Source organism: Apteryx mantelli, chromosome 14 (genome assembly GCF_036417845.1).
Source record: "Apteryx mantelli isolate bAptMan1 chromosome 14, bAptMan1.hap1, whole genome shotgun sequence".
Lineage (NCBI taxonomy): Eukaryota > Metazoa > Chordata > Aves > Apterygiformes > Apterygidae > Apteryx > Apteryx mantelli.
The window spans coordinates 7,372,789-7,400,407 of NC_089991.1; the positions used below are offsets into that span (position 1 = coordinate 7,372,789).

The 27,619-nt window shown below is 49.5% G+C and overlaps 1 protein-coding gene across 5 annotated transcripts in view; it reads left to right on the forward strand.

The window, feature by feature from the left end:
• The window catches only part of CSNK1A1 (casein kinase 1 alpha 1), a 36,872-nt gene extending 27,095 nt beyond the window's left edge, over positions 1–9,777 (forward strand). For 2 of the 5 annotated variants that reach the window (XR_010885631.1, XR_010885632.1), the window contains 5 exons: positions 83–157; positions 1,386–1,492; positions 2,348–2,496; positions 7,047–7,205; positions 8,909–9,777. Coding sequence is in view for 3 of the 5 variants with exons in the window: in XM_013953505.2 (XP_013808959.1) it covers positions 83–157; positions 1,386–1,492; positions 2,348–2,496; positions 8,909–8,916 (339 nt within the window). In the remaining 2 variants the exon portion in view is untranslated. Of the gene's footprint in view, positions 1–82; positions 158–1,385; positions 1,493–2,347; positions 2,502–7,046; positions 7,206–8,908 lie in introns of those variants that run through there. The other 3 variants (XM_013953505.2, XM_013953507.2, XM_067304779.1) reach the window with 3 other exon arrangements.
• Positions 9,778–27,619: the final 17,842 nt, after the last annotated feature.

A 27,619-nucleotide genomic window follows, 5' to 3' on the forward strand; every position in this document is an offset into this window, starting at 1 on the left:
GTTTTTTTGTTGTTGCTGTTTTTGCTACTCTTAATCCGGTGTTGCACAATTTCTCTTATATTGTGACCTACATGTTCCACAGGCTGCAACAAAGAAGCAAAAATATGAAAAGATTAGTGAAAAGAAAATGTCCACTCCTGTTGAGGTTTTGTGTAAGGTAAGAGTTTCCAAATGATGTCATGCAGCAAAATGGAAGTTCTTTTCTTTGGTGTTTTTAAAACTAGAGCCAGTGTATTAGATAGTCTCACACTGCATTTGCTGCTGAATAATGCTTTTATGACAGTCATGAATTTCTTGTGTGTTGGCCACTCAAAAAGATTGTGAATATGTGTTACAGGGCAGTCATCCTCTGCCGTTTATTAGAACATTTCATGGTGCCATCATTCCAGTTCCTGGTGACTGTCTGCTATGCAAGCTCACAAGTTTTCTCGAGTGGGGCTTGTTTGTTTCTTAAAATTGTGGTGAATGTTTTACTTGTACCCTCTGGATAAATAAAACCAAGGCAGAGCTGTATAGCTTGCCTATGCCTGCTTGCTGCTGCCTCTTTAAGATTCTTCAGGTTGTCTTCTATATCTTGAACAGAAGCTATAGTAGAATTGGATGTCAGGTAATCTTTAAAGCCATGTTGCAGAATAGCAGTTTCTCAGTGCTATCCTTTAGGTCTTCAAAGGATTTCTTCCCTGTCTCTTGAAAGCTGTGGCTGCCGTATCCTTGTTATCAAAGGTCCTTGGGAACAGGTGGTAGTGGCTGCACATCACATAGCAAGCACCAAGGATCACACTTTCCAGTCATTAACATTTATACACCCTTACAGTGAGATGACTTCTTCCAAACCACTAAGTTGTTCCACCCCATGTTTTCTCTCTTGTAGTACAGCATTAGCTTATGCATAAACTATTACCTACTCAAGGGTGGGGCTTAATATAGCAGTAAATGTGCAAATACATTAAGTAGGGAATCTTTGAAAGAGGTTTTCATGTTTTAAGTCCTCACATTTAATAGTGGTAAGTATCCTTGCTTCTAGTATATTTAAATAGATTATCAAGAAAATGTATGAAGTAGAATCTTTAAAAGACCATTGTTACTCATTTCAGAGACCTAGTTAATAAGAACTAGGTTTAATTAGGTTGAGTAAAGCAAAACATATACCAGCTAACAAGTCTGTCAATTGAGAGGGAAAGGAATGTGTACCTGGGAACTTGCTGATGAAATCCACTTTCTGAAGTACAAAATAATAACTATAGGCAAAGTGGAATTTTTAGATTTGAATCTTCAGACAGTTTTGTCTGGCATTATATGTGGGATATAGCTTTTTTGCATTCTGTTAGGGTTGTAAAAGGCTTTTCATTGCAAGTCATGGCTTGATTAATGTTGTTGATTTACAGGGATTCCCTGCAGAATTTGCCATGTATCTGAACTACTGTCGTGGCCTGCGCTTTGAAGAAGCACCAGATTACATGTATCTGAGGCAATTATTCCGTATTCTTTTCAGGTCAGTCTCCAAGTAGAAAAGTATAGAAATTTGTCAGTGCTGTACTAGTCAGTAACTGCTTTGTGGAACTTGCACTGTAGAAAGCTGATCCATATGTGTATGGTGTAGGGAGGAGTTCTGGGATTTTCTTTACTTCTCAGAGTTTGAAAAATGAATCCAAATTGCTATTCAGAAGACCAGAAAAATACTGTGCAATGTTAAGTATGAAGGAAAAGATTCTCCTGTTTGAGTTGCATGATCTGACCACTAATGCCAGATGTTTGAGCCCACACTTCAGATTCTGTTGCAAGTGGATTAAGAAATTGTTCCCTTCATAGAAGTGTTGGAAGCTTTTTATTTTTGGAGATTGGTGATGGGACTAGTGGTGATACCCAGGAGATTGATTTCAGTGGAGAGCAGTAGTGCTGTTTCTTTGTGCTTGTTAGAGAAATGAGAACAAAACCCCAACTTTGTAGAGTGAATAGTCTGTGAAAGCTATCAAGAATATCCAGGTTTCTGGAATCTCCAGAAATTTTTATTGAAGAATTTGGGATTTATAGTACCATAGTCTCTCTTTAAAGCTCTAAAGAAAAGCTCAGAACCCCAGTGCAGACAAAGGGATAAGCTGGGTTGTGAGGAAATGCTTTTACAAATGCAGACTTTTGCATAAACAGTGAAGAAAACACTGCTTGATGGTATTTGTGCTTGCTTCAAGAATCCCTTTGAGTTATCAATAATCAGCATTTATATACCATTTGTAATTTCCAAAGCAGGTTACAAATAAAATTAATTTCTAGTTCTGGTTTTTCAGCAGTCTTGATATTAGTAACAAGGTAGCTATGATGTGTTGCAATAAAGTATTTCACTCTTTTCTAGGACCCTGAACCACCAATATGACTACACATTTGACTGGACAATGTTAAAGCAGAAAGCAGCACAGCAGGCAGCCTCTTCCAGTGGGCAGGGGCAGCAGGCCCAAACCCCCACAGGCAAGCAAACTGACAAATCCAAGAGTAACATGAAAGGTTAGTAGCCAAGAACCAAGTGACGTTACAGGAAAAAAAAATTACACTAATTTGGACAACGTCGGCAATTTAAGTGTTAGATCAAGGAGGTGGTTTAAAAAATATATTTGGCTGTTCATTTAAAAAACGAAAACAAAAAAGACGTCCTTGGAGAATTTGACTACTAACTTTATACCAAAATGTCCTTGTTCTTCATATCATTTCTTCTGGGGATGTTGGGTCATTTTAACCACTGCATCTTTTGCTCCCGCATTAACCCCTTTCCAAAAAAACAAGAAACTGACTTGGTGTTGGGAATGTGTTATATTTTTATTTATTTATATATATATATATATATATATATGCATATGAATATATATATATATTTATTTACATAAAAATATATAATACAATCCAAAATCCTAGACCTAACACTTCTTAGGGGTAATTCTCATTAACTAGGCAAGGATCTAGAGACTTTGGGTTCTACTCTATTTCAGCTGTAATAATGCTGTGGGTTTGCTTCTGTTCTGTATGCCTGAAATGTTGGAAACAGAGAATTGTGAATTATCTGGCTTCCTCCAGAGGGTTTACATTGAGACATTTGGTCCAGAGGTAAAGGAAAGGGCCAGTGAGCTCAAAGTGTCTTGCCTAAATTGAGAAATAAACCTGAACTGCTGTGGACTGCCAAGTCACAATTTTCTGGAGTGTCTGGATGTTCTGGGGTGGGTCTTCAGATTTCTTGACTGTTTATAATGTTTCCAGGTTATGATTTCAAGGGGAAATGTTGTGAAATATTCAAGATCTGATTGTTCTAAAATTTGAAACTGAGTGGTTCTGAAAAGGCATGTAAGATTGTTTTGCACATTCTGGGGACTTTTTAAAATTCAATGTTTTTTCAAGTAAATCTTCCAGTGTTAGTCTAGTAAGTCACTAGAATGAAACACTGCAACAGCAGATGGCTATTGCAGCCAGTCCTGATGTGAAACTGATTCTTCAGGATGAGCTATGCATAAAATTGAAGCCAGTGTGGTTGCCCAAGTGAGTAACAGAAAAGCTAGATTTAAGTTACATACTGAGGTGTTGCTACTTCTTGCTACTCTTCAGTAATGTTTTGTCTTGACCTTCGTTTTGGCACTGTCACTTTTTCTTAAAATGAAAATCCCATTGAAGCTTTTTAAATATAAACCTTCTTATTTTACTAAAGGTATAGACAGCTGCTTTATTTTTAAACTGACAGAAGTTGGCCTTAAGGTATGGCTGCAATGCTTATGGATCAGCTGAGCGGCACTGTGCTTTGAACTGGCAAGTTTACAAAAGTGGAATGGTAATACTCATTGCTGCAAATGCAGTCAAGTTGAATCATTAGAGTTTTGCCTTCGGTTTGTAATATCTCTTTCATGAGTTCTCACTACTTTTAATGCTTTGAAATGGGCCTTCATATCCCCAGAGAAAAACTTGCTCTGTGTAACTTGTATAGTCCAGGGTTGCATAGTTACTTGCACCTACTGGTAACAGAGGTGAATCCAAGCTGGACACTTTGAGGAGGGTGAAACAAGGACTGTCACATGCTGATGAGTATGGACAGTAAGCTTGGGTTGTCTTGTCTCTTCTATGGAAGATCTGATTTGCAGATGCAAACAGTAAAGTGTTGCCAATACTGTAGATAAGAATTACAAGACATTCAGCTAACACGGCAGACTAGGAGTCAAGGAAATGCAGAGGAGACTTTGTATTATGCTTGAAATGTTTACCGTAAGTTTATCAGAACCTTGTTTATGTATTGTGACTGCGCTCAAACCTTACCAGGTATCAAAGCAACTTAATAAAAGCACAACTGTTGTTCTTCATTTTTCTCAATGAAATGAAGTATCTGCTGGTCTTCCCAAGGCTCAGTCTGAAACAGTTTCTTGAAGACACATTTTCAGTAAGCTACATTTAAATGTCAGATTCTTTGTGGCAGAAAGTCCAACTTGCTTTGCTGGAGTTGACAGGCATTACAATACTGAAGGCTATAAACAATTAACTTCAGCTGAAACACTGGTATGTAATAGACTAACTGATTAAATACCCGGGTTTAGATCCCCACCCCCACCCCCCGAAGTACAGAAGCTCTGACTGGGGTTCAGAACCCACTCCTGAATCCAGCCTGATGTTGGGGGTATGTGGAAAGGCTGTCTGTTAGAGCAGGAGGAAACAGTCTGAGCAAGAACACAGATTCCTCACAGCAACAGCACTCTTCTTTACAGTGAAGGTCTTAATGGAGGTGAAGATCTGAAAATAGAAACTGGCTTAAATTAGGTTGTATGCACATGAAACTTTGTTTTGCTGGTAAAGTAGTCTGAGGTTTAAAGGGCTACTTGCCTGACTCAGACTATCTCTGACCAAATGCCATACTGTAAGTGAAGAAAAGGTAATTATGAAGATTATTGGCCTCCACTTTCTAGTGATGGTTCAGTGACAGAATGCAAAGCCACATCTGAGTGACAAGCGTGGATACAGTGAGGGTCTCTAGTGAGTGAACTTTGTAGACCATTTCTGTTTCTTCATAGATTTTTTTCATTGCATTGTTTTAGGGCAGTAGTAAGGCCCATAGTTACAGCCATGAAGAAGTTACTGTTTTTGTGGTAGAATTTCATTGTCTCTTGTATGGAGTAACAGCCTTCTGGATGAATGGTTCCCTCACTCTGCTGCCCCCCCCCCCAAAAAAAAAAAAAAGGTTCATGATCTTTGGCTTGATTAAGCTGTAATGTCAGCAAAGCATTAAAGTAATACTTGTCAAACTTATGAAGGCCTCCCCAGGTTCCTAAATAGTTAGCTTAATCTCTTCATTAAAATAAAGGTCCTAAGTTTCTAAAATCCTACATGACTTTTTGTGAGGAGTATTACCAGTTGAAGATCTTCTGAAATGAGTTAAGCTCAAGCAGGAGGTTCTGGTTTATATACTGCTGTCATATTAAAGATTAATGAAATACTGAATAATTTTTTTGAGTTCTGTATAATTCTTACGCAATTGCTGTAGCAAAGCCTATCCTGAAGAGTCTTGAAAGGTTTGACCATATCAAATTATACCCACTTTGTAACTATATCCAGTTTAATAAGAGTACTAGAAATAGCAATATACAGATGCATTTATTGATAAAAATCTTAGAGTATACTGTACAAAGTGCAGGTACTGTTGAAAGCATGCATCTTGGAAGAATCTTAATTCATCCAGAGATTTACACTACTTACACTGTAAGTATGCTCATTTGCAGATATTCTTGGCTGTCTTAACTCAGACCCATATCTTTTTTTTCTCTCATCTGTCCCTCTTCTGGAACCCTGTACAGTGTCTTTTGTAACAGCAAGATCAGCATTTTTTGAACTTGGGAGAGAGGAACTGTTTCAAGGGATAGAGTTTCTGATGTTCTTCTGATTCCAGGAAGTTTAACTCTGGATCTCTTGACAGTGCAGTATGACTGTTCAGGTGCAATTTGTGACCGTGCATGCAGTCAGCTTCCCTCAGATATAAAACTGACTCATAACTGTCAATCCCCAGGATACATTTGATCAATCTATTTGCAAGAGATGTTTTTAATTCACTTCAGTGCGGAATTCTGTAGCCTGTCAGCAGTCCTATTAGCATTCACTGAAAGGCTTTGGTCATTGGCAGGAATTCTCAGAACAGACTTAAAGTTTGTTCGCTTCTTGAGGTTTAGCCAATTGACAATTCAAGACTTCACTGCTTGTTTTTCATCTACTTAATAGGAGAAAAGTTTGAACGCTTCTCAAGTACAGGAGCTCCTTAGAGCCTGACAGTACAGTTATTCTGCCACTTTTGATCAGATCTATGCTTACAGAAATGGTAAAGCAGTTTGAGCATCCCTCATACGGCCCCGAGGTTATCAGAATTCTGGGGAACATCTTGGATGGATGAGGAGCAATGATGAATGTGCAGATTTGAACTAGTCCTGTACATAGTGAAGATTTATGTTATAGAGACATGCCTGCGGAAACTTTTTAGCATATTCTTTATATTGGCAAAGTCTGTGTGCTGCGTGACCATTTTGTCAGCTCATTTAACAGCAGTGCCTGAGTTTGAGAACTCATCTACATAGTCTTAAAAGGATTTGCAAGGGACTTTGGGTTGAATCTAATTTCTGACTGCTCTTTGTAGAGTTGGGAATTCTTTTGCACGTAATACCTTGGATTTGAGTAGTTCTAATCTGAAGCAACTTGCTTTGGGTGATTTTATCACTGTTGTCTGCAGTGTTCTGTGTAGAACAATGTGGAAAGAGGAGAGGGGAGCCCTCACCATCAGAAAAGAGTGGTGGACACTCTTGACGGCAGTGCACGTATCACAGGGCTGCTCAGTCATTCAGGCTGGATGTTGAAATAGTTTGTTTTCAGGAACTGACCACAAAGAACAAAGTTATTCAGCAGGTGTTCTCATACATGGGGACAACAAACTGTTGCTCCCTTGCTTGTGATTAAAGGAAAGGTGATCTCTGCTGCTTGAAGGGACAACTGCTGAAGATTTGTGTTTAGATGTCTCTAATTCTGTCACATCTTCTTATGTCTCCCACTAGTTTTTCAAAGACGTTTACTTTGAAGAAGGCCAGCAGTGTGCTCCAGTTTCGATAGTAACATTGCTTTGGCCTGTGCAAATATAGTTTCTTGAGCTACTTAAAATGGATCTGAGTTGAACAAAACCATCCTCCAGATGACTGATGTCTATGTATTTACAGGTTAGATGCTTTTCTAACTATAAAGAAGGCCTGCCAAAGATATCCATGTTACATTTAAAAAGTCATCTGGTTATTTTTTTCATCTGTTGGATGTCAAATGGAGTCTGGATCGTCATGCTCTACCCTTCAGAAGCGATGTGGCTTTCCTGACTTTTGCGTAGTAGAGACTGGTAGCCCAAAACAAACTTGTTAGCATATTGTTTGTCCTCAGGTTCAAGATCCCATTTTCACTTGAAATGTCAAGGCTTCTAAAGCAATGAATTTGTTTCTACTTGGGGAGCACGCTCTCTCATTCTTAACTTAGTTTTGGTTGTTTTAGTGGAGCAAGTGGTTCAAATAATGAATCTGTGTTCCTTGCTGAACACATTAAGTGGAAAAGCAGTGTAACTTTCTGTTGAATTGATCAAGTTTATGGGGAACTTCATGCCAGTGGGATTAAGGGATTACTGGGGCTTCTGTGAGAATTTGCACTCAAGAAGCAACGTTTCTGTCTTAATTCTGCTGCAGGTTTTTTTCAGAATTTTTACCATTAGGTTCAGGAAAGTATCCTTCAGTACTTTGAGTTCAAAGCCATTGAATCTCTTCCAAGTTACCTGTAACCTATTCTGAAAGAATTTAAGCTATTTTCTAGGTGCTATCCAGATACATTTCTGAATGTCAGGCTGCATTTAAGACTTGCTTGCATTTGCTCCTGTCCAGATGACAGTACAAGCTATAGCTGAGGTCAACTTTGTCTACAGTTACTTTGAAGATATTTCTGTTGTAAAAACTCAGAGTTGTTGTCCAAGTTAATTCATACATTCACAAAATACCATGCTATTTGGAAGGCATTCAGGACGGAAACTTGCTTGGCAAAGTAGTCTCTGGTTGACTCTTGTTACCCTGTAATAGCACCATAGTACTACCTGAGTCACCAGAAATGGGAATATAAGAAATCACATGAAGAGAAGACTGACTTAGCTTGCAGTAACTGGTTCTTTGAGTTCTGTGTATGTGTTCCTTTACTCTCCCCTTTCCTCATTGTATTGAACTTGTATTTTGGAGTTCTGAACATTGAAGCAATTGTTCTTGACACCCCACCTTTCCTGTCACACAAGTTGTTTCACTTGTCCTTCCAAGGACAGAAGGTAGGCTGGGTTCCTAGTCACTGTCAAAGGTTCTCATTTCTGTTCTGGTCACCCAGAGAGTCATACATCTGAGCATGTAGCGAACACCAGTTACTGTAAGGTAAGTTATTTTTGTTTCTTTCCCCTTCTGTCTGTGTGACACTGCCGTACTGCGTCTCTGAAGAGCACCACCGCAATCAGATGACAGTTTGACATTCAAGGAAATAAACATGAGGCATTGCAGACAAGGAGAAAACAATCCTATGAAATTACATCCTGCTTCCTAGTGGCAATAACACATCTTATTTTCAAACTGTTGGTCTGAATTCCTGTTTGAGGAATGTGACATGCAGCTGGTGCATAATCGTGTGTTCCATTGCAGCAGTAGGTGCGAGTATGAGGTGTGTGTTTGAGCTAAAGGGTGATGGCAAATGCTGTTAGCTTTGGAAAAGGATATCGGGAACTCTGCGGTTCTAAGATGGAGCAACATTTTCCCCTGTGAATGACCGTAATTGTTGGTGTTTAATTCTCCTACCATGGAGGCTGTTTCTCATTTTCTTCCAGTGTCAGTAAGTTGCCCTTGTGTTTATCTTGCAGGTTTCTGAGCATGGAGAGGATGGGACAAAGCAGAGCAGATCGGAGCAGGACTTGTCACTCCCCAAATCCTAGAAATTTTAGTTCATAAGTACACTTGCCAGTGGCTGTGGGCAACCATTTACTTGGTGTAAAGAACTTAATATCAGTATAAACTGGCTCTGGGCAGCGTCGATGATGCTGCACTTTGAGTTGTAGCAGCTGTAATTGTGAATATTACTGAGATAGTGAAACATGGTGTCCAGTTTTCTATTGCATTTTTTTCAAGTGGAAAAGTTAACTAATGGTTGACACACAAGTGGAGAAAATTGTGCATATGCCAATTTTTGTTACCTTTTTACTTTGAACTACACTGCTTATGAGATCTCATTGTTTTGGAAGAATGGCATGAACAGTCTTCGGCAACAGTTGTGATAATTGTAAATGCTCACAATTGTGCACTCTTTTCTGGTTATTCCTCCCTGGGTTTTGAAAGTTGTACACTTAAAACATTCTTAAAGTTGTTGGCTTCTATGTGCAACATACCAAGCCAGCTGACATGGTAGTAACCAAAGATTCCAGTTTTTAAGCGTATGAAAGACTCTGCCTGCTTACCTGTGCTAGAAATAACAGCATCTAAAGTGAAGACTTAAGAGAAACTTAGCGACTACTAGATAATCTTTAGGACTCTGCATTAACTCTATAATGTTCTTGGTATAAAAGGAAAAACAGCATATTTGTCACAGAAATTTAGTTAACATCTTACAACTGAACCTGTATGTAAGTTGCTTAGATAAATGTAATCACTGTAAACATCTATACGATCTGGGATTTTGTTTTTATTTTGAAGCGGGAGCTTTTTTGTTTACAAGTTCATTAAAAACTAAAAACTGTTTCTGTAAGGAAATGAGATTTTTTTTTAATTTGCCTTGTTAATTCAATTTAAGAAATTACATCACCCCTGTTTTTTTTAAAACCAGGTTTCAAGGCCATTTGTTAAGCAAAAGAAGTCATATTTCTTTCTAAATCATTTTAGATTTAGTGTTGTAACTCTTCCTCACTTTTGTTTTTAAATAAATTTTGTATTTTTTCCTTGAGGGGGGAGGGGCAGTCTTGCATTTTTATAACCTGTTTGAGACCCAGCCCTCTATATGAAGATTGGATTTTTTAAAACAAAATGGCATCTTTTGCAGACCCGGTATTGGTAGCCTTTAAGTGTTGCCATGTCATGCATCGGCTGGACTGACTTGTGATTGCTAGTCTTGAGAAAAATTTGAATGGAAGTATTTGGATGGTTTTAAACCAAGGCATTTTCTTTCAAGTTCTTGTGAAGTGGATATGACCAGATTTATACTTGTTCTTGGGGACAGCCTCATACCATGCAGAGTTCACATTGGTTACTGCCCCAGGCTGTCTTCCTTCTCACTCCTATTCTAGCCCAGCTGAAAGAAAGAATACTTTTATTGCTGGTAATTCTTTAACAGTGTAATTTATTCCTTTATAGCATGTCAGAATAAATTAAAAAAAATGTCTGAAAATGCTGCCAGATGCCTATTGTGTAAATGTTTTATATGTTAGCTCTTCTAGACAGTTTCCATGCACGTAGCAGAGTTCCTGGGCACAGTCCCTGTTTTTACTGTTGGGAGAGGTCTTTCGTTTTGAAAACTCTGTTACTTCAAGGTCACAAAACTTGCACTTTGTGCTCATGTCATTCTAGAGTGGCAGTCTGGATCAAGGCTGTACTCTTTGCAGTCACTGTGCATACTCCCTAAATGAGAAGGCTCTGCCCTGAGAAGATATGAGAAGATATGAAATCTTTCAGCTGGAGAACCCTTTGTTGTGTGCTAATTAACACTTCGATAGATAATCTGGGAGTGCACTGAGGCAAAAAGTCTGCCAGACCTCATAGAGACATCAATGCATATTTGGAAAAGTTGTTTGCTGTGTACAGAACATTCTCTTTTTGTTACCTGGAAGGCAGAAGAAGAAACATAGCTCACTCTCTGGCTAGTTATTTTTAAGGCTCAGAGATCTGCCCCATCCAAATAAGGATGCTTTATAAGCAATGGCTCATATAAAAGATGGTATGTTTTTAAGAACTGGTATCTAAAATACTATGTTATGTCCTCCTGTGCAGACAGAGCATCTGGCAACATGCATTGGCACAAATGGAAGCATCAGTGCTTCCTTTTGCTTTGCCTTTTCAGCAGCTGTTTTCAGAGTGGCTTCTTGGGATTTTCCTAGTACCATTCCTCTTGCCTTGGTATGTGATACTCTGAAGTGGGAGAAAATCTATGGTTTTGGGAGAAGAGATTATTTCCTCTGTTCATTAAATTTACCTATTACCCATCTAGGTAGGTTATCAAAGTCAAAAACAAAAATGTCCTTAATAAGCAGTGCAAACAAAGGTTCCTAACACTTGAAGTGTCAAGATGCAGTTTTGAGCACTACAAACCAATGTAAGCCTTTTAGTACAAAAGAGCATGGATGCCGCTTAGTCTTTCAAACATGGTATGTGCATAGAGTTCACTTCTATGTAAAAGTGTGAGCTGAAGCTGTCAGCTGTCATGCTTTGTTGCAGAAAATGTTGCACCAGTCTACACCAGACATTCTGAACAATGAACAAGATGCCAACCTCTCTTAAGAGATGCTGTTACACCAAACACTCATTTGCTATATAATCCATTTGGTTTGTAGCAAAGACGTTTAAAACTGAAAGCATTAAAAGCTATGTTGGTCTTGACTTCCACTTGCAGCTCTGCAAAGGTTTTATAGTGAGAGGTTTCCTCTTCCCTACTGTTATGGTGCAAAGCCAAGAAATTCTACAAGCAATCCTAGACCCTTTGCAAATAATTATTGTTATAACAGTGGCCATAAAGTGCAAGAACTACAATCTCATGCTCCCTGAAAAGTACTAGAATTCTGGTAATGATATTACTGTGACAGTAGGTTCTCAGCATCTCTGTAAACTGCATCTGGAGCTGTAGAGCAATTATTAACCTCCTTATAGCAACTCGAGAGGCATTCTTACACCACCTTTTAAAAGCCTGCATAATTGGTAGTGCGGTAGGCTCATATGTGCAGTCCACTGGTTCATTATTTTCAACCTATTTAAGCCATGCCTTATTACAAGCAATTGAGAGCCTTTTTTGTTCTTCTGTAAAAGGCTCTGAAAGGAGGGAAGAATGCTCTCTGGGTCTCATTTATTAGTAGCATCTCTTTCATTGAGGAGCATTGTCCTGGCTTGCCTACTGTTCTGCTTAGTGTTGGATATTGGTAATGAGAAATGATTAATTTATACCCTAGCTTCTCCTATGGAAGCACCTGTGCTGAAAATGTTTTTTGGTTTCTAAAAGAGCTAGATGTTTGCTAATCTGTCAAGCCTGTTCAGTGTATGCCATCTTAAGACCTTTTTTAGGAGGGAGGAGACTGGTGTCTATTAAATTTCACCTGTACAGCTTTTTTTTTTTAAGCCTACCTGTTGATCTGTTCTGCCGTTGCATTGTTCTGACTGTTCTTTCACTTAGCTTGTTCAAGTGCATTGCTTAGAACTTCCAGGAACTTGTATGTGGCTTTGTGTGTGGCCCCTTTCCTAAATTGGGGATTGCAGCAGAAGTGTCTAATTCATAGCTGACGCTGCTTTGAGCAGGAGGTTGGGCTAGATGACCTCCTGCGGTCCCTTCCAGCCTGAATATTCCTATGATCCTAAGTTAGTTTTTGCATGAGGCTTTAATTTCTCTTGACAACATTCTCCAATTTAGAAGATTTGTTGCTTAGCCAACTCTATCAGCCCCATCTGCTCCTTACTTAATCGCAGTGAAATCCTAATGATTTCGTATCGGCCTGATGTCCTAATACCAACTTATGGGTGCTGCAGGCCCCAGACAAAAAGCAAAAGTGGGCTGGGAGAAAGAGCTGTCTGCTTGGAGCTCTGATGCCGCTGGAAGCTGAGGCAAGGGAAGAAGCAGAGGAAATGCCCACCCTCCTAATTGGACCTTAGTGGAACAATTGCATTCATGGCGTGTTCTAATGTGGAAATTGCTCTTCAATGTAATCCTTATTATCTAGGACTAAACAGGAAGCGGGGGAGGCTTGTATGAAGTCTGCGTACAAAGAATTGAACTTGACTGTTGTGCTAGGCCTGGAGAATGTTCTTGGTTCTGAGCTGCATTAGTGAAGCATTTCAAAATAGACCCATGACTGTTTTGTCTCTAACCGTAAAGAAAAGCTGGTGTGTTAAAGGAAGGCTATGTCCTTGTTCTTAAGGGAATCTGAGTGAGCCCAAATGCTTTTCAATGCTTGATATTAAAGGTGTGAATGGTTTTAAGTTAAGGTGTTAATTTGTGACTTTTTGCATCATGTGAAATGTTCTTAAATATGACAGAATGTTCTTAAATATGACAAAGTCACCTATTGCTGCTGCTGAGTTCAGGTGGCTGGAAATCTGGAGAAGCTAAGGAGTACTCCAGCTGCACCAGGTTAGAATGAATAGATTTTCAAATGTTTTATTCATAAAATAATTAACTATGAAAGTGACATAGCATCTTTTTTTTTCAGAGAACAACTTGGCATTTAGCCATCAGAGGCTTCTTCTGGAATTACCTGACCAAACTCTGTTTGAACTCTTTCTGTATTTTATTTCCCCTCCCCATAATGTATGGATCCCTTTTGTTCCTTTTGATAATGCTGATTGTTTTGTGGTAAACACAGCTGGTTATACTTAATTTCTTTGGCTCTTTGCAGAATTAGAGGAATAGCATCAATATGTGTAAATAACAGGGAAGGTTTTTCAGAACTACTGGGTGTATTGGGTTGTGTTTCAAAGAGCAGTGCTCTTGGCTTGCATTCACTACTCCCTTTTTTCCCCCTCCTTCTCCCCTCCCCCCTTGAAAAGATAGTGAGTTTTAGCTACTTTATAGGTTACAGACTTTGAACTTTTTTTTTTTTTTTTTGATAAAAACACTTTAAGGAGCTCATCAGTAAGTCTTGAAGGAGTGTACATGCTATCTTACGATGTAGGCTGGCTTTTGCACTTTCCTTGTTGCTGTAAAAGTCCCTGTGTGCAATGATAAATACGAGCCTTAGCCTTTACATTCCTGTAAATACAGCCATGTGCTTGATGCAACAGAATTTATGTAAGCAGCTCAAGGGGAACGGTGGTCTTGCATGACTCAGCTTTGTGGGAATTCATGGTCGCTCAAGGGACAAAACAAATCTTTCCTTCTCTGACTTTCCCTTCCTTGCTCCTGAGCGAGTCACTTGCATGTAGCTTTGGCACATGCAAAGAGGTGCAGTAGGACTTTTCAAAATGAGTCTTGGATCAAACTTGTTTAACCGAGAACCCCCAGAAGGATTTGCTGAGGTCAGTCTTCTCTGCTTAGTTTACTCTGTCTAACTGGCTCCTTTTCCCACTGCTGTACAAACTTGCATGTTTTTTTGTGCACCTCCTGGTAGCTCTGCTTCTCAGCAGCATGAATGAATAACCTTAAAGATCCTGGAGACCCTCTTTTTATACAGCTACAAGGGTTAATGTTTCATGGATAATTGCAGAGGGCTGACCCAAGGACCAGTGTGTGGTTTGCAACTGAGTCCAGGATTCAACTGTAGTTTGGCATTGCCTGCCTGCAGTTGGACTAAGCTAGCTGGTTTCTGTAGTGATAGGTCCAGAGGACATGTATAAACTTGAGCTGGTGGCAACTGTAGACAGGGTGTTGCCCAGGTCTAGCAAAGAGGTAGAGGGGAGGGGAGCTTAGAGATAAAAACTAGAAACTGCATTGGGTCCTTCAAACTAACTGAAAAATCACCTTGGCAGCAAATAGATTAGCTCTTCTGTGCCAAAGGCTTCTCATCAGCACCGCTCTGACTTGTGCTGAACTCATTCTTTCTCCTTGATGGCTCCCCACATAGCAGCAGCTGGTGTTCAGGGAGGACTGCGTGCAGCAGGCGTGTCTGTGAATTGGGATTACCTGGTAGGGCAAGCCCTGCTAGCAGCATCAGAAACGTTTGCATAATAGAGTGTATATTAATGTTCCTTCAGGGGACAGAGCTGGTTCTTGCATTATGTGAGTCAAACTCAGGAAACTCCTGTTGCAGGGCACTGTTTGATCAGTAGGTATGGCCAGAAATTCACACTGAGTCACATCCTGGAAGTGTTCTTCATCCCTTCTGAGACCCCTTTCTTCTGAGGAGGAAAGCAGAGGGTAAACCAGCTGTGACCATTCTTCATGTAAGCTGCACAGGAAATAGTAACTGAGCTTTTAATAGATGGACTCAAGCTACAATGGCCCTGCTGTTTTGCCTGTTTCTAGGTAATAGTGGAACATCATCAAAAAGCCCTGTTTGTGTTACAGTCCAGGGGTGGAAGGGTGCTGCTGTGCTAAAACTGAGCTGGCATGGTTGCAGTAAGTTCCTGACAAGCCAGCCTGAAACTGTTAGCAAATCCCATAAACTGATTATTGTTGTAAATCACTCTGCTAAATGACCCTTTTCCCTCTTACTGACAGCTCTTTATATTGCATCTCTTGACCTTCCCTGTACCTCTTTGCAGGGAGCCTCCCAGCCGTTGCGTAGCACAGGTTGGGTGCTAGCTGGGCGTCAGAGCCGTTCTGTGCCGTCCACGGGCTGGGGCTGGGGGTTGCTTTCGTGCCAGTGGACAGCATGTTCTGTGCAGTCTCGCAGTGTGTTCCCAGAAGGCAAAGCACAGGCAGGGACACTTGATGCTGATTGGAAGTGGCTTGTTTTTGCTTCCTGACATGTAGACCACTCTCACAATCCAGGCTGTGCTGTGCTCACCCTTTCGTAGTGAAAGGCTGTAAGGGTATGTCAGCTGTTGCCCCCTTTCCCTCCCTAATCCTGCGTTTCTGAAAGCCCTCTCCAACGCTGGTTAACAGAGTAGCTGTCTAGGGGGATATCTTCGATGGCTGCAGAAGAGACGGCATCTGGGCGAGCACTGGCTCAGTTGTGGCCATGCAACTCTTTTCGGGCTGTTTTTTCCAAGGAAGGAGTTGAATATTGGTGATGTAAAACACCTTTGTGTCTGCTGGACTCTTGTTGCAGGGTGTGTTTAAATGTATTTATTGCACTTTGCTGGGCGGGGGAGAAAGGAGAGGAAGTGGTTGCTCTAACACAAGCCGGATCCCGTTGCCAAGATCACCCAGGCAGCTGCTGTTTCCTAGAGGACTCTGGCTTCCCCCACTGGGAAGTCACGGGGGGATTAGAGGCTGCTCTCTCCCTGGTTTCCTCCTTTCTGCTGTTCAGGTGCTGTTCAGCTCCAGTGCGCTGGCAAGGGGCAGGGGGAAGCCCAGCACCACCTGCTTCCTGGCCCGCTACCTTCTCCCGTGTTTCCTGACGGGTTCAGCACCGGGGCAGGCTGTGAAAGCGGAGCCTGGTAATGCTCTCCTCGGCCTGGGTTGCTGAGCAACTGGTAAACACAGCAGAGGGGATGGAGGGGCGCCCAGGCCTGCCTTCATTGCCTCTTCCTGGAACTGGGGCACAGCTGTCTCCGCATTGATCCATTGCCTCCCATGGCAGGAGCCTCACGGAGCAGGGGGGGAGGGAGGGAGCTGCCTTGAAGGGCAAAAGGCCCGTCCCAGTGCTCGGGAAACCGAGCAGCCCCGATTGGCACGTGGGAGCAGCCTGCCTCGCCGTGGGCAGGCTGGGTCCAAAGAGCGTGAGGGTGTTTGCTGTGGTAGGTGGCTTTATTTCTCACACTGGCGCTAGCCTTTGGCTGCAGGAGCTGCGGGTGGTTGTCCCCTGGCAGCTCCCCCCTGTGCGGTCCTGAACCCTCGCTGGTGCTCGCCGACCCTACGCAAGGGGGGCCCAGAGCCGTTGGTGTCCTTTGGGCCACGTTGCATTTCAGACAGCCGGGTCACAGCAACTTCTCTGACCGCTCCAACCTCTAGAAAAAAGTTTAAATAGAGAGTTACTGGAATAAATGGGGCACAGACGAGCCTATTGCATGCTTAGTTCTTCCTAGGCATGACGCGATGGCTTCTTGGTGGCAAGGCCTGCGATGTTTTGGAACGTGCTGTGTTGCAGTGGAGCTGTTGTCTCGGACGCTGGCCGGCCTTTGGCAGGGGAGGGCAGTGAGGAAACCAGGGCGTACCTATTTGAGGACTGGCAGGGTGCAATCCCACTCCTCTAAATAGCTTGCCGGCTGCTGATGCTCGTTATTGCGGATGGGCCGTGGTCCTGGGGGGAATGCAGGGTACTTGCGATCTGTGTTGCAAGGGGTGTTTTGTGGGATAGGAGGAAATCCTAAACCACAGGGAGCGCTTTCCAGGAAAGAAGTGTCTGCCCAAATCCCATTTCTGGAAGGGCAGGGCAGCCTCCTTTGTGGATCATGGCTGCTTTTATCCTTGCCACAGTAATCGAGAGCTGGGGTTGAAGTCCTGCTCTCAGTCTCTCTGCCAACATCCTTGGAGCTAAAGGCTGAACCATCTCCACGTCAGCTCTCTTGACAGCTCTCCAGCTGCCCTAGAGCTGACTGTTAGCGTCTTAGGGTGTTACCCTGGTCTGGGGACCTGCATGTCTGCTCCGAAAGTGTTAGCCTAACCCAGAGCACGTTCTCATTCGCGCCCTGCTTTCCTCTGCCCTGGCGGGGATCCTCACCCTGTTGGCGGCGAGCGGCTGCTAGCATCCAGGCTGTGCGGGGCGGTGGCTGCTGAGATGGTACTGAACTTGCTGCGGTGGCTCTGTCTGCTCCCGGCCTGCCCTTGGGAGCATGCCTGGGTGATGGCAAAACTGAGGGATGCCTTGGCAGGGCCAGCCCGCAGAGCAGGTCTCGTCTCCCGCAGCGTGCCTTGCCGCCCTGGGGCCTGCTCTCTGCAGCCGTGCCCCAGCAGCCTCTGTGAGAAAAGGCCCGATTCTCCTAAAACCCACGTGGATGAAATTAAGGCTTCAGCTGCTTGTGTTCAGCTAAACTCATCTTTGTGTCATGCTGCCAAGTCTGTAGTAGCCTGCATAAATGCATGCCCCAAGTGGGATGGATGCTAGTGAATGGGTGACCTTTTTTCATAAGAAAAAGACTTCCTGAAGTGCTTTCTGTCCAAGTTTGGAGGGGATTTTGGAAGTGCTGCTGTGCCAGGGTAGCAATGTGCTGAAGGCTGGCTGAAGTATTTTAACAGCTCTGCTGAAAGAGCTCTTAAATGAGATGCAGATGGTCTGGAGGCATGGGCAGAGCATGGCAGATCTGGGTTACGGGGTTGCCTCCTCTCTCGGTCTGCCAGATCAGCTGTCTCTCTGCCTGCTTTGCTAACCCGCTGCTGTGATCTGGGGCATAGTCAAATGTCTGTGGTGCTTTGCGCATGGTTTCAAAGCGAAGTATTGAAAGAGGCTGTTTTATCTTTGCTGGATAACGTAACTCAGTCTGGCCGCCTTCTCAAACCCCCCCCCCCCCCCCCCCCCCCGCTCAGTTCCTGGGTCCCTGCAGTCCAGCTCAGGAAATAACACAGCTTTTCTTTCAGGTGGCTCTGAAGAGAGAATAAGCTGCTCATTGCTTTAGCTTGCGTCAGAACTGTCATGGCAAATCCCTAGCGTTTACTCCGGCTTTGCCTGATAGCTGCAGTGTGGAGGTGTTGCTGATGGGAAGCTGAGAGCAGCGTGGGAAGTGCTTTGGCTTAAAACTTGTGAACTGCCACCCAGTCTCCTTCCTGCAAAGAGGCCCCCAGGTGCAGTCTCTGTGTTCCTGCCGAGGTCTGTCCAGGGCAATTGGCTTTCCCAAGCTCCACTGCTGAAGGGGAATCTGTGCCAACTTGGAGGCAGTGCCTTTTCCAGGAGGAGAGAGACGCATCTGACTTGCACGTCCTGTTAGATAAGCACTTCTGCTTCTAACGCGCTTGCTGGGTAGGACCAACGCCTACCTTTCAAAGCTACCGTCGAGTTGAAACACCACTCCTATCGGCAGGATTTCGTCAAGTGAGCATGTACTCCAGCTCTTCTGTCCAACAGAGAATGCCTGCTCCTAGTCTCCAGTGGTGCCTTGTGCTCCTTCAGGAGTGCAAGGTGGCTTCAGGCCCATGTCCCTCCCCGCTGTCTCACCTCACCGTCCTGCTGTGCGTAGAGAACAAAGAGGATTAGAAGTCCTTGGCTCAGTGCTTTCCGGCTGGGGGGACTCATTTCCCATGCAGTGCCTCGTGCTCGGGCGGCACAGGGTGACTTGTCCCTCGGGGAGGGAGAGCGGTCTCCAGCCCAGCTCCTCCTTCCTGCAGCTGTTCACTATGGCCTCTTGCAAGAGTGGAGTTGAGCACCTCCTTGTTACAGCTGTGGCCTGACTGCCTCCTCCCCGGTTTACTGTACCTGCCCTGTGGAGCCAGGCTTGGCTGAGCCCCAAAGAGGGGTTTCAAGCCCTGGCTGTTGGAGGGGGCCATTCCCGTGCTGGTGGGCCCTGGGAGGAGGTCAGTGGCCCATGCTGCAGTGCAATGCTCCCAGCCAGACCTGGAGCTGTCCTCGGTAGGGTTGCCCTTTGCAGTGGTCAGGCTGAGATGTTTAGTCTGTGTGGGCTGTCACAAGAGGTGATGGAGGGTGGCTTTGGGCTGGCAGCGGTGGAGGTGCCCTCGCTGACACGCTGGGGAGGGATGCTCAGGGGCCGGTGGAAGCCTTGCTGAGCTGGGGTTAGTATGTGCTCCTGGAAGGGTCCTGGCAGCATCTCCTGCCCGTGACCCATCTCTCCCATGGTGCTGGGATGCCCACTGGTGCAAACACAGTGAACCAGGCCAGGTAACCCATTCTCATTAAAAATCATCCCAGAAAAACTGTTTTGAACTCCCTTTGGTTTCCTCGGTGTGTCTCACCCCTGCCTCAAGCTGTGCTGGTACCTCGGGGGAGGCTGTGTCTGGGAAGGCAGGGAAATGCCCTCTATGGACATTTGTACCAGGGTCTTGGGAGGGAAATGCTCCTTCTCCCACTTGGGCTTTGTTGGTGTATCTAGTCCGCTTGGGAGCCGTGATGGGGAAGGCAGGTTTAACTGAAAAGCCTGTCGTGCTTTCCAAGCATGTAATTCATGTATCCTGCCTCAAACCTGCGGTCCTGGTTTGGAAGATGCTGAGAGGGTAGAAACCAAAACCGCAGGAGGGATGCTTTCGTGAGCTCTCAGGAAGGAGCGGCCACAGCAGTGAGGCTTTGTCCCTCGTCGCAAAGGTCCAGCTCCAAACAGCTGTTTGAGTTTTGAGATGTTTTGGGGCCATCTCTGTGGAATGGATGATGTTTTTTAATTTGGCAGCAAAGCTAAGGTATTGCGGGAGGACTGTGGCCACTAGCTGCCCTTCAGGCTAGTGCTTGTCCTTGTCTTAATGTGTAGGAGATGAGCCAAACTTTTGCCAGTGCTATGTTTTTGCAAGAAGAGAAATATCCAGTAGCATGAGGTTGTCTCCAGACTGGATTTTTCTCCCCCAGCTGTAAACACTTCTAGGGGTTTTCTAAAAACACTCAGAACTGGCTTCTCTCTCCCATAGGAAACTGAAGCTCCTCTGCTGAGACTTTGAGTGTTTTCCACCTTGCCACCCCTAAGTGATGATTCCCGTCTCCCTTCTTCACTTAGCCCAGATTTCTACTAAATAGGTTGCTCATTAATTGAGGGTGAGCACAAAGTTGCTCTAATTTCTCCTAGTCCTTTTAGCCTGGACAGACCCATTTCAGGAGCTGCGAGGTCTTTTGCAAGGCTGAGTGATGAAACACTTTTGGCTGCTGCAGCTCCAGATGCTTGTCTCTGGCTCCAGGATTTTGGTTAATGCTGTGTGAAGCCAGGAAGGGCAGGTCTGGACGAACTTTTTCTCAGCAGTGATGCACAAGAGCGACAATTGCTCATTTGCAAGAAGATAGTAAAAGCAGGAGTCTTGCTTGTGGCTGTTGTGTGAGAGGGAGGGAAGGCGTATCGGTCTTTCGATGGATGGGGTCATGTACTTAACCAGTTGTAGAGGGGCAAGCAAGTACCATGCACGCTCCTGCTCTTAAAACTGTGTTTAATTCCCTCCTCTTCTGTCCCTACCATCCAGGCAGTGTGCAAGCCCCGGAGGAGTACATCAGTTCTGTGCTCCCCGTAGTCTCATTCCTCAGCACCGGGACAGGTTGGGGCACAAGTCCAGCTTTGGTGCTGGTGGGGGCAGCAGCCCCGGGGGAGATCCTGGCAGGACGGGCATGCTGAGGAGTGGAGGAGTGGGGAAGACGTGAGCTTTGGTGTTTGCCTCCCCCTTGTTGCCTGTTGTTGCTGCGGTGCAAAGACCCCAAACAGGCCCCAGCGGCAAGGGGGTGGCAGAGCACCCAGGTACCTGCCCTCTCGAACCATCCTACCCCCAGAGCGACCACCCCAGAGCCCCGTCCCGGCCGCGGTGGAGCTGGACACCTGTGGCTCAGTGTCTGGCTGGGTCAGACCCTCTGTTGAGAGGGATGAGCCGGTGCTGGGGAGAGCCGGCTTTGCCGAGGCGGGTTGTGTCACAGCCCTGTCCTGGGCTCTGCGCTGCTGCGGGGCTTTGAGCTGCACGGTCTGCGCGTGGCTGGGGGGGCGAAGGCTGGAGGCAGCTGGTGCCGGACACGTTTCTCTCCTTCCTGCGGCCGGGGTGAGCCGTGCTCTGAGCGCGTGAGACTGGCAGCCCCGCGGCCCCGATATCGGCTGAGCGGCATCGGTGCTCCCACGCCAGGTCCAGGCTGTAGCCGAGGTCTGGGTGGCTCCTGCTCCTCGCTGCAAACGGGAGCCAGGCCCCGGCATCCCCTGCGGGAGCGAGGGCTCGGGTGCTGCTGGCTGCGTCCCGGCAGCTGCCTGCCCCGCTCGGCAAACAGGCCCTGCCCCGCGCGGGCTCTAATTCCCAGCCTAATTGCATGTGTTTAGCTTTTCCCTCCTGTCACCATGCAAACGAGGGCGGATCGCGGGAGCCCAGCTGCAGCCGAGCCTTTGTGAAGGAGCTTGTCTCGGCCGGCACAGGCCGATCCCTCCGGCCCTCCCCGCTGCCGCCGGCTGCTCGCCGCCGCAGTTGCCAAATTGTGTACTCGGCCTCCCGGCAAACACTCAGCCCCTCGCTTCCCGGCTCCATGGAAATGGCTGGGCCTGGTCCAAAGTCCAGCTGGAGCACGAGCGCCGCAGCCCCGGGCCAGGTTGCGTGGGGGCTGTGCATGGCCCGCGCGGCCTCGCAGCCGCCTTGCGCCCCCCTGGCCCCGGCGCCGCGCTCCTGCCGGCTGGTGCCGAGCGGCCGCAGCCACCCGGAGCGGTTTCGGGCTGCACGGGAGCCCTTCGTAGCCGCCCTGCCCGCGGGAGCCGACCCTGGCTGGTGCGGGGAAGGGGGTTAACGCTGCTCCCCAACCGGGTGGACTTAGCCCTGCCGACGCGCTTGGATCCCGTCCGAGGAGGAGGCGGCGAGATAAGGCCAGAGCCCGGCCCGTGGCTCCGAGGTCGAGGTGCGCCTTGGATCAATATTGATTCGCAGCAGCCCCAAGGTGATCTTGGCAAGGGGAGCAGGGAAGGGAGCCGTGGCCGGGCTCCCGGGCTGCACTAGCCCTGGCGTTGGTACAGAGCTCGGGGCTCATGCAATGAGCTGTGCCCGGTCTCTGCTCTTGGGGCAGGGCTGCCCAGAGGAGGATCAGAGCTGGCTCCTGTCCTGGGCTCAGGGGAAGGAGAGAGGCGAAAGGCGCCGGGAGCCTCCCCTGCCTCTTGGCCACCCTTTTCCCTTCCTGGGTGCATTTTGCTAGCCCAGGTTTCCGGCGGCCCCCCGGCCACCGCGGGCGCAAGGTGGGGAGCAGGGCGGCGCCTCGGTGGCCGGCCCTGCCCGCGCCGTGGGCACTGAGCCGCTCAGCCGGTTCGCTGGGGCGGGACAGCCTCGGAGTTGCTGACGGAGGGGCTTTCAGGCGTTGCGTGTGTCCCGGGGGCCGAGTGTGCGCCGCCACGTCCCCCCCCACCCGGGGCAGGGCTTGGTGGGCAGGCTGGATCCCGGGGGGCCGGGCGCCCCTTGCTGGGGTGCTCTTCCCCCAAGCTGCGTGCTGCAGCAGCTATTCCCACGGGCTGGGAAAGTGCAGCCGGGCGGCGGGGCCTTGGCACGGCTTTCCCCGCGCGCTGACTCAGCAGGGCTGGGCCGGGCGGGCTGCGAGCCCGGGCGCTGGGGCCGGGCGGCGGCGGGGCTCAGCCCCTCCGGCGGGCAGGCAGGCACGGGCCGCCCCGTTCCCACGCTCCGGCGGGCGCTGCTGGAGGTGCCTGAGCCCGTCTTCGCGTCGCCCCTTGCCCGGAGCAGGCGAAGGAGGGAGCGCGCACGCTCGGCGGGGGGAGACGCCGGCACGGTCCCGCCGGCCACCGGGCAGCAGCTGGCGGGGCACGTGGGAGGGTTCCCGCGGCACCGTGGGAGCCAGCGGCATCCTCCCCCCAACCTCCCGCGGGGGTCGTGTCCGCACACACCCTCCCCTCGCCTTGCAGCCCTGCTGAGCTCCTGCAAAATGCCCTTATCCCAAGCAAGCTTCCCCGGCTCAGGGGCGCCTGGCTCTCGGCAGGAGACAAACCACAGCGCTGCAAACCAGCTTTGGGTCAACTCGTTAAGCACAGCGGTGGAGCGCCACGCGGGCCGTGCTGCGGGGCACGTGCTGGGGACCGAGGGGCGTCTGTGCTAGTGCCGGGGCACGTTTGCACCATGCTGGGCTCGTGGGAGTGTGAGAAAGGGCGGCAAGCGCTGTGGCCGCGGACATGTCCCGTGGGTCCTGGTGGGAGGCCGAGGCAGCAGGCAACACTGGTGCGGCGACGCACTCGCCGGCCCCGGCTCGGCCCGCAGCCCCGTCTGCGGCAGGCGCAGGGCTGACTCACCGGCACCCGCCGCTCCCCTCGCGCAAAACCATCCCAGCTGCCCTGCAGACCTTGGCACCGGATGAAAGCGCGGCGGGTGCTGCCTCTCGGGGCCCGCCAGGCTGGTGGCTTTGTGTGGGCCCCCCCCGGGGGGGGATCGCGGGCCCTGGAGGCCAACATAGGACATGGGGGGATTAGTGCTCAGCTGATTGCTGCTGCCTGCTCGGGAAGCGCGGAGATACTTTCCCGCGGTTCCCCCAGCTGCTGGGGAGCCACATTTGGGAGCGGGGCTGGCATTAAGCCCCCTGCCAGAGCAGGAGGAAGGGGGCGACACGGCCCCGCTGGGGATGTGCCGACCTCGGCGTAATGCACCGCTGTCCCCGTCCCCAGCACGGAGCAGCACAGCCGTGTCCCCGAGCCGGGTCTGTCCCAGCCTCTCGGCAGCCCGGAAAGGGCGATGGCTTCCCGGGAGTGAGGCTGGAGGTGTTCTCCCCCCAGTTGCACGTCAGGTCAGGACGCGCACAGGATAAAGGCAGAGCCGAAAAGCCTGGCAGCGTTTGCGCGGGGCAGGGGGACCGGTTTGGGAGCAGGGGAGCGGCAGGGAGGCCTGGTTGCATTCGGCAAGGTCATGCCTGCCCCGGCTCCGGCGGCTGGAGAGGCAGCGCCGTCACTCGCCCTCTCCCGGGGCCAGGGCAGGGCTGGATGCGCAGGGAGGCCGCAGCGCCCAGCCAGCGCCGGCACACGCTGATTCATCCTCTCTTCTGCTGACGGGGAAGCGCGAGACAGGCAGGAGCTTCCCCATCCCAGGAGCCGCCTCCTCCCCGCGGCGGAAAAACGGGAATGCTGTTGCAGGCGTCACAGTGCTTCTCCGCAGATGAAGCGTGGCCCGTGCGCCCGTCGTGACAGGCGTCAGGCTCTGCCCCTCTCCCTCCCTGACCAAGCGCCGGGGCCTCGTGTCCCCGTTGGATGGCGCTTGGAGGATGCTTTTCCCACCGTGGCCATGCTTTTCTCCGCCGTGGCCACACCGGTTGTTACCTACCCTCCCAGCGCTGCAGCCCGCGGGCTGCCCGCTGCCCCGGGAGAGCGCTCGCGAGGAGCCCCGGGGAGGGGACACCTCGGCGGCCGCCTGCCCCGAGCACCGCGCTTCGTCGGACGGCCCTGCCGGCAGGGTCTCCCGCAGAAGTAGCTTTTAAGGGCTTGTCCCTGCTACTATCCTTATTAGCTGCAGGGGTGGGAGGGTGGCAGGGGGCACGTGGGATTTCCACGCCAGCCGTCCTGCCCCTCAGACGTTCCTGGGTGCAATCCAGGCTGGGCAGCGTGCACGGTCCTCGTCCAGGGGCCCGGCACGCGGGCGCTGCCGCCCCGCAGCTCGCCGGTGCCCCCCTCGCCCCGGGGTAGCGCCTGCGGCTCTGCCGGGGCCGGTTTTCTTGCCACCAACGTGGAAGTTTGTTGGAGCGAACCGGCTCGGCTCCTTCTGGAGCAGGACTCTGCCGTGCCTGCCCGGGGCACCCCAGCGCTGTGCCGTGGGCAGGATGGGCCCAGCTTCTCCTTGTCTGTGCTCGGGTTTACAGCTCCTCTCGCTCTCCTCTTCCCCCACCTCCCGCCTGGCTTAATTTCAGGCCTGGAGCCATCCTCAGGGAGGCGATGGAGAGGTGCCGGCACCCGCAGCATGGGCCGACGTGTCCCCCCCCCAGCTCGCACCCGGCTCCTCTCCCATGGGTGCGAGGCAGGTTCCCACCCTGAAACGGGAGGAGCCGCCCCCGGGCCTGGCTCCCAGGCTCGGTGCCGTGGCGGGACGCGCTGCAGGGCTGGCGGCGCCCGCGGGACCCCCTGCCTCCTCCTGCCGCCCGGGCGCGCGGAGACGAGCCGCCCCGGGAAGGGCAGCAGCGAGGCAGCCAGGAGCCCTCGGGGATTTGGCTTCCCAGCTCCCTTCCTCTTCCCTCTGCAGCTCTGCAGGATCAGACCCCCGTTTTGGGGGGTTGTGGCCCCCCGCGCGCGGCCCGTGAGGAGGCAGGAGAAGTGCGGACAGGCGGTTCCCGCGGGCCGGGGAGGGTTCGCAGCTGCCGCGTTTCTGCAAAGACAATAACGTCGCAGGAATCTTGGAGGGGGGCAGAGGGAAAAGCAAGCTGCCCAAAAAAGGGAGCGTGGCAGGCGAACGTCGCTCGGCCTCGCCTGCTGGGAGCTGCTGGGTTCGTCCCTGGAAACCCTCCTGGTTTCTAGCGAGCTGGAAACTTTGCTTTCGTGTCCTGTGAGGGAGAAATAAATGCGGCCGCCTGCGAGCCTGGGGAAAGCAGCCTTTCCCTGGCAGGGCGAGCTGGCTCGGCTGCATCCCGCCTCTCCCTCGCCGCTCCGGCCGGGCTGGCGCTGGCGCCAGGATGGTGCTGCCCGGGGAGCCGTGCCGGTTGTGCCAGCCACCCTGGGCTGGCGCGGGGAGAACACCCTGCCGGCCCCCGCCGTGGGCCCTGGGGCAGCCGGGGCGCTGCAGAGCCCGGTCCTGGTGGCAGCGGGCTCAGGGCACGTGGGCAGCCGGCCGGCGCAGGATGGGCTGCTCCCAAGCCAGCGGTGATGCCCATCCCACGGGTTTTGACCCATTTCAGGCTGAGGCCCCCAGCTCCATGTCTGGCTTCTATTCTCAGAGCATCTGAGCATTTCCCAACCTTCAGTGACTCACTGGAGAGAGTTAATGCCGTCTCACAAGTGGGGAAACTGAGGCACGGAGCATGCAATCCCTGTGGGTAGCTGTGAGGGCCTCACCTCCACCTGGGCGGGTGCGATTCCCCGTCAGCCGCGGCACCGGTGACCCGTCCCACCCCGCAAGAAAGGCCTCGGCCACGCGGGCAGGGTGGGACGCTCCCCCGGCTGCTGCGGGGACCCCGGCAGCTCTCGGCACCCTCCCAGCCGCCGGCTCGCGCTGGGCACCCGGCTGAGTCCCGCGGAGGGGCAAGGCTTTGCTCCGCTCTGCCTCGCTGCACGGGGCTCTTCTGCGGGCAATCCTCGCCCCCGAGCACCTGCGTGCAGGGAGCAGAGCTCCCCAGAGCGTTTTCCCGTGGGAACCAGAGCTTTTCCCGCGCTGGGACAGGGCGGGTTTTGCGGGCAAGGCCAAGTTCTCGAAGCAAAGGACAGACATGCGATCTCTGCCTCAGTTTCCCCAGCAGGAAAATGGGTCAGCGCTCCAGGCTTTATGCCCAGAGCTGCTGGGAGAGGCAGGTGCCTTGTGCGTACGGAGCGCAGGGCGGCCCTGAGAGTCCAAAGTGCCACCCGCTGCGATATTCTGCTGATCACCTGGTTTCCACTCTCCAACCCGGAGGCAGCTGCATTTTAGTGGCGCTGTAACCCAGGCAGACTTTGCAACAGCCCAGGATGAAAGCTGTTAATGAAACGCGGGGACACAAAACCCAACCCTGTTTTATTAACGAGGAGGAGACAGTTGTTCCTCTGCAGTTGCTGGGGCAGCTGTTTTACTGGCAGGCTGGGGGCGGGTCAGGAATTCTTCAGTTCAATGGGTCTTTTTGGCAAAAAATTGCCAATTTTGTCCAAACCAAATCTCTCTTATGGCCAGGGTCAGCTTTGATGAATTTTCTGGCTGAAGAAAGGGGAAAAATAAAGAAGGAAACAATCAAAACTCTCGGGGCTGGCATTTCCTGAGCTAAGTGCCATATTTTTTTAATTTGTGTGTGTGTGTGCGAGAGAGAGAAATGGCTTTCCATTCTGCAGCCGAATGTCATGTAATCCCCCCCCCCAAAAAACAATCAAAATCAAAACAAACTGCTTGGAAATGGTTGAAACAGAGCAGTTGGACTCACCCCAGACCAAAACTGCTATTGCAGGGGTTTTTTTGGCCTGTCATTTCCAGAAAGGTTTTGTGATTTCCACTTTTCCTCCTGGTTCTGGGCAGGAAGAACTTTCGACATCCCCTGAATTTCCCTGGCGAGAGCTGCCGTTTCCTGCCCCCCCCCCTCCCGGAGCAGCATGTGCTGGGGTTTTGG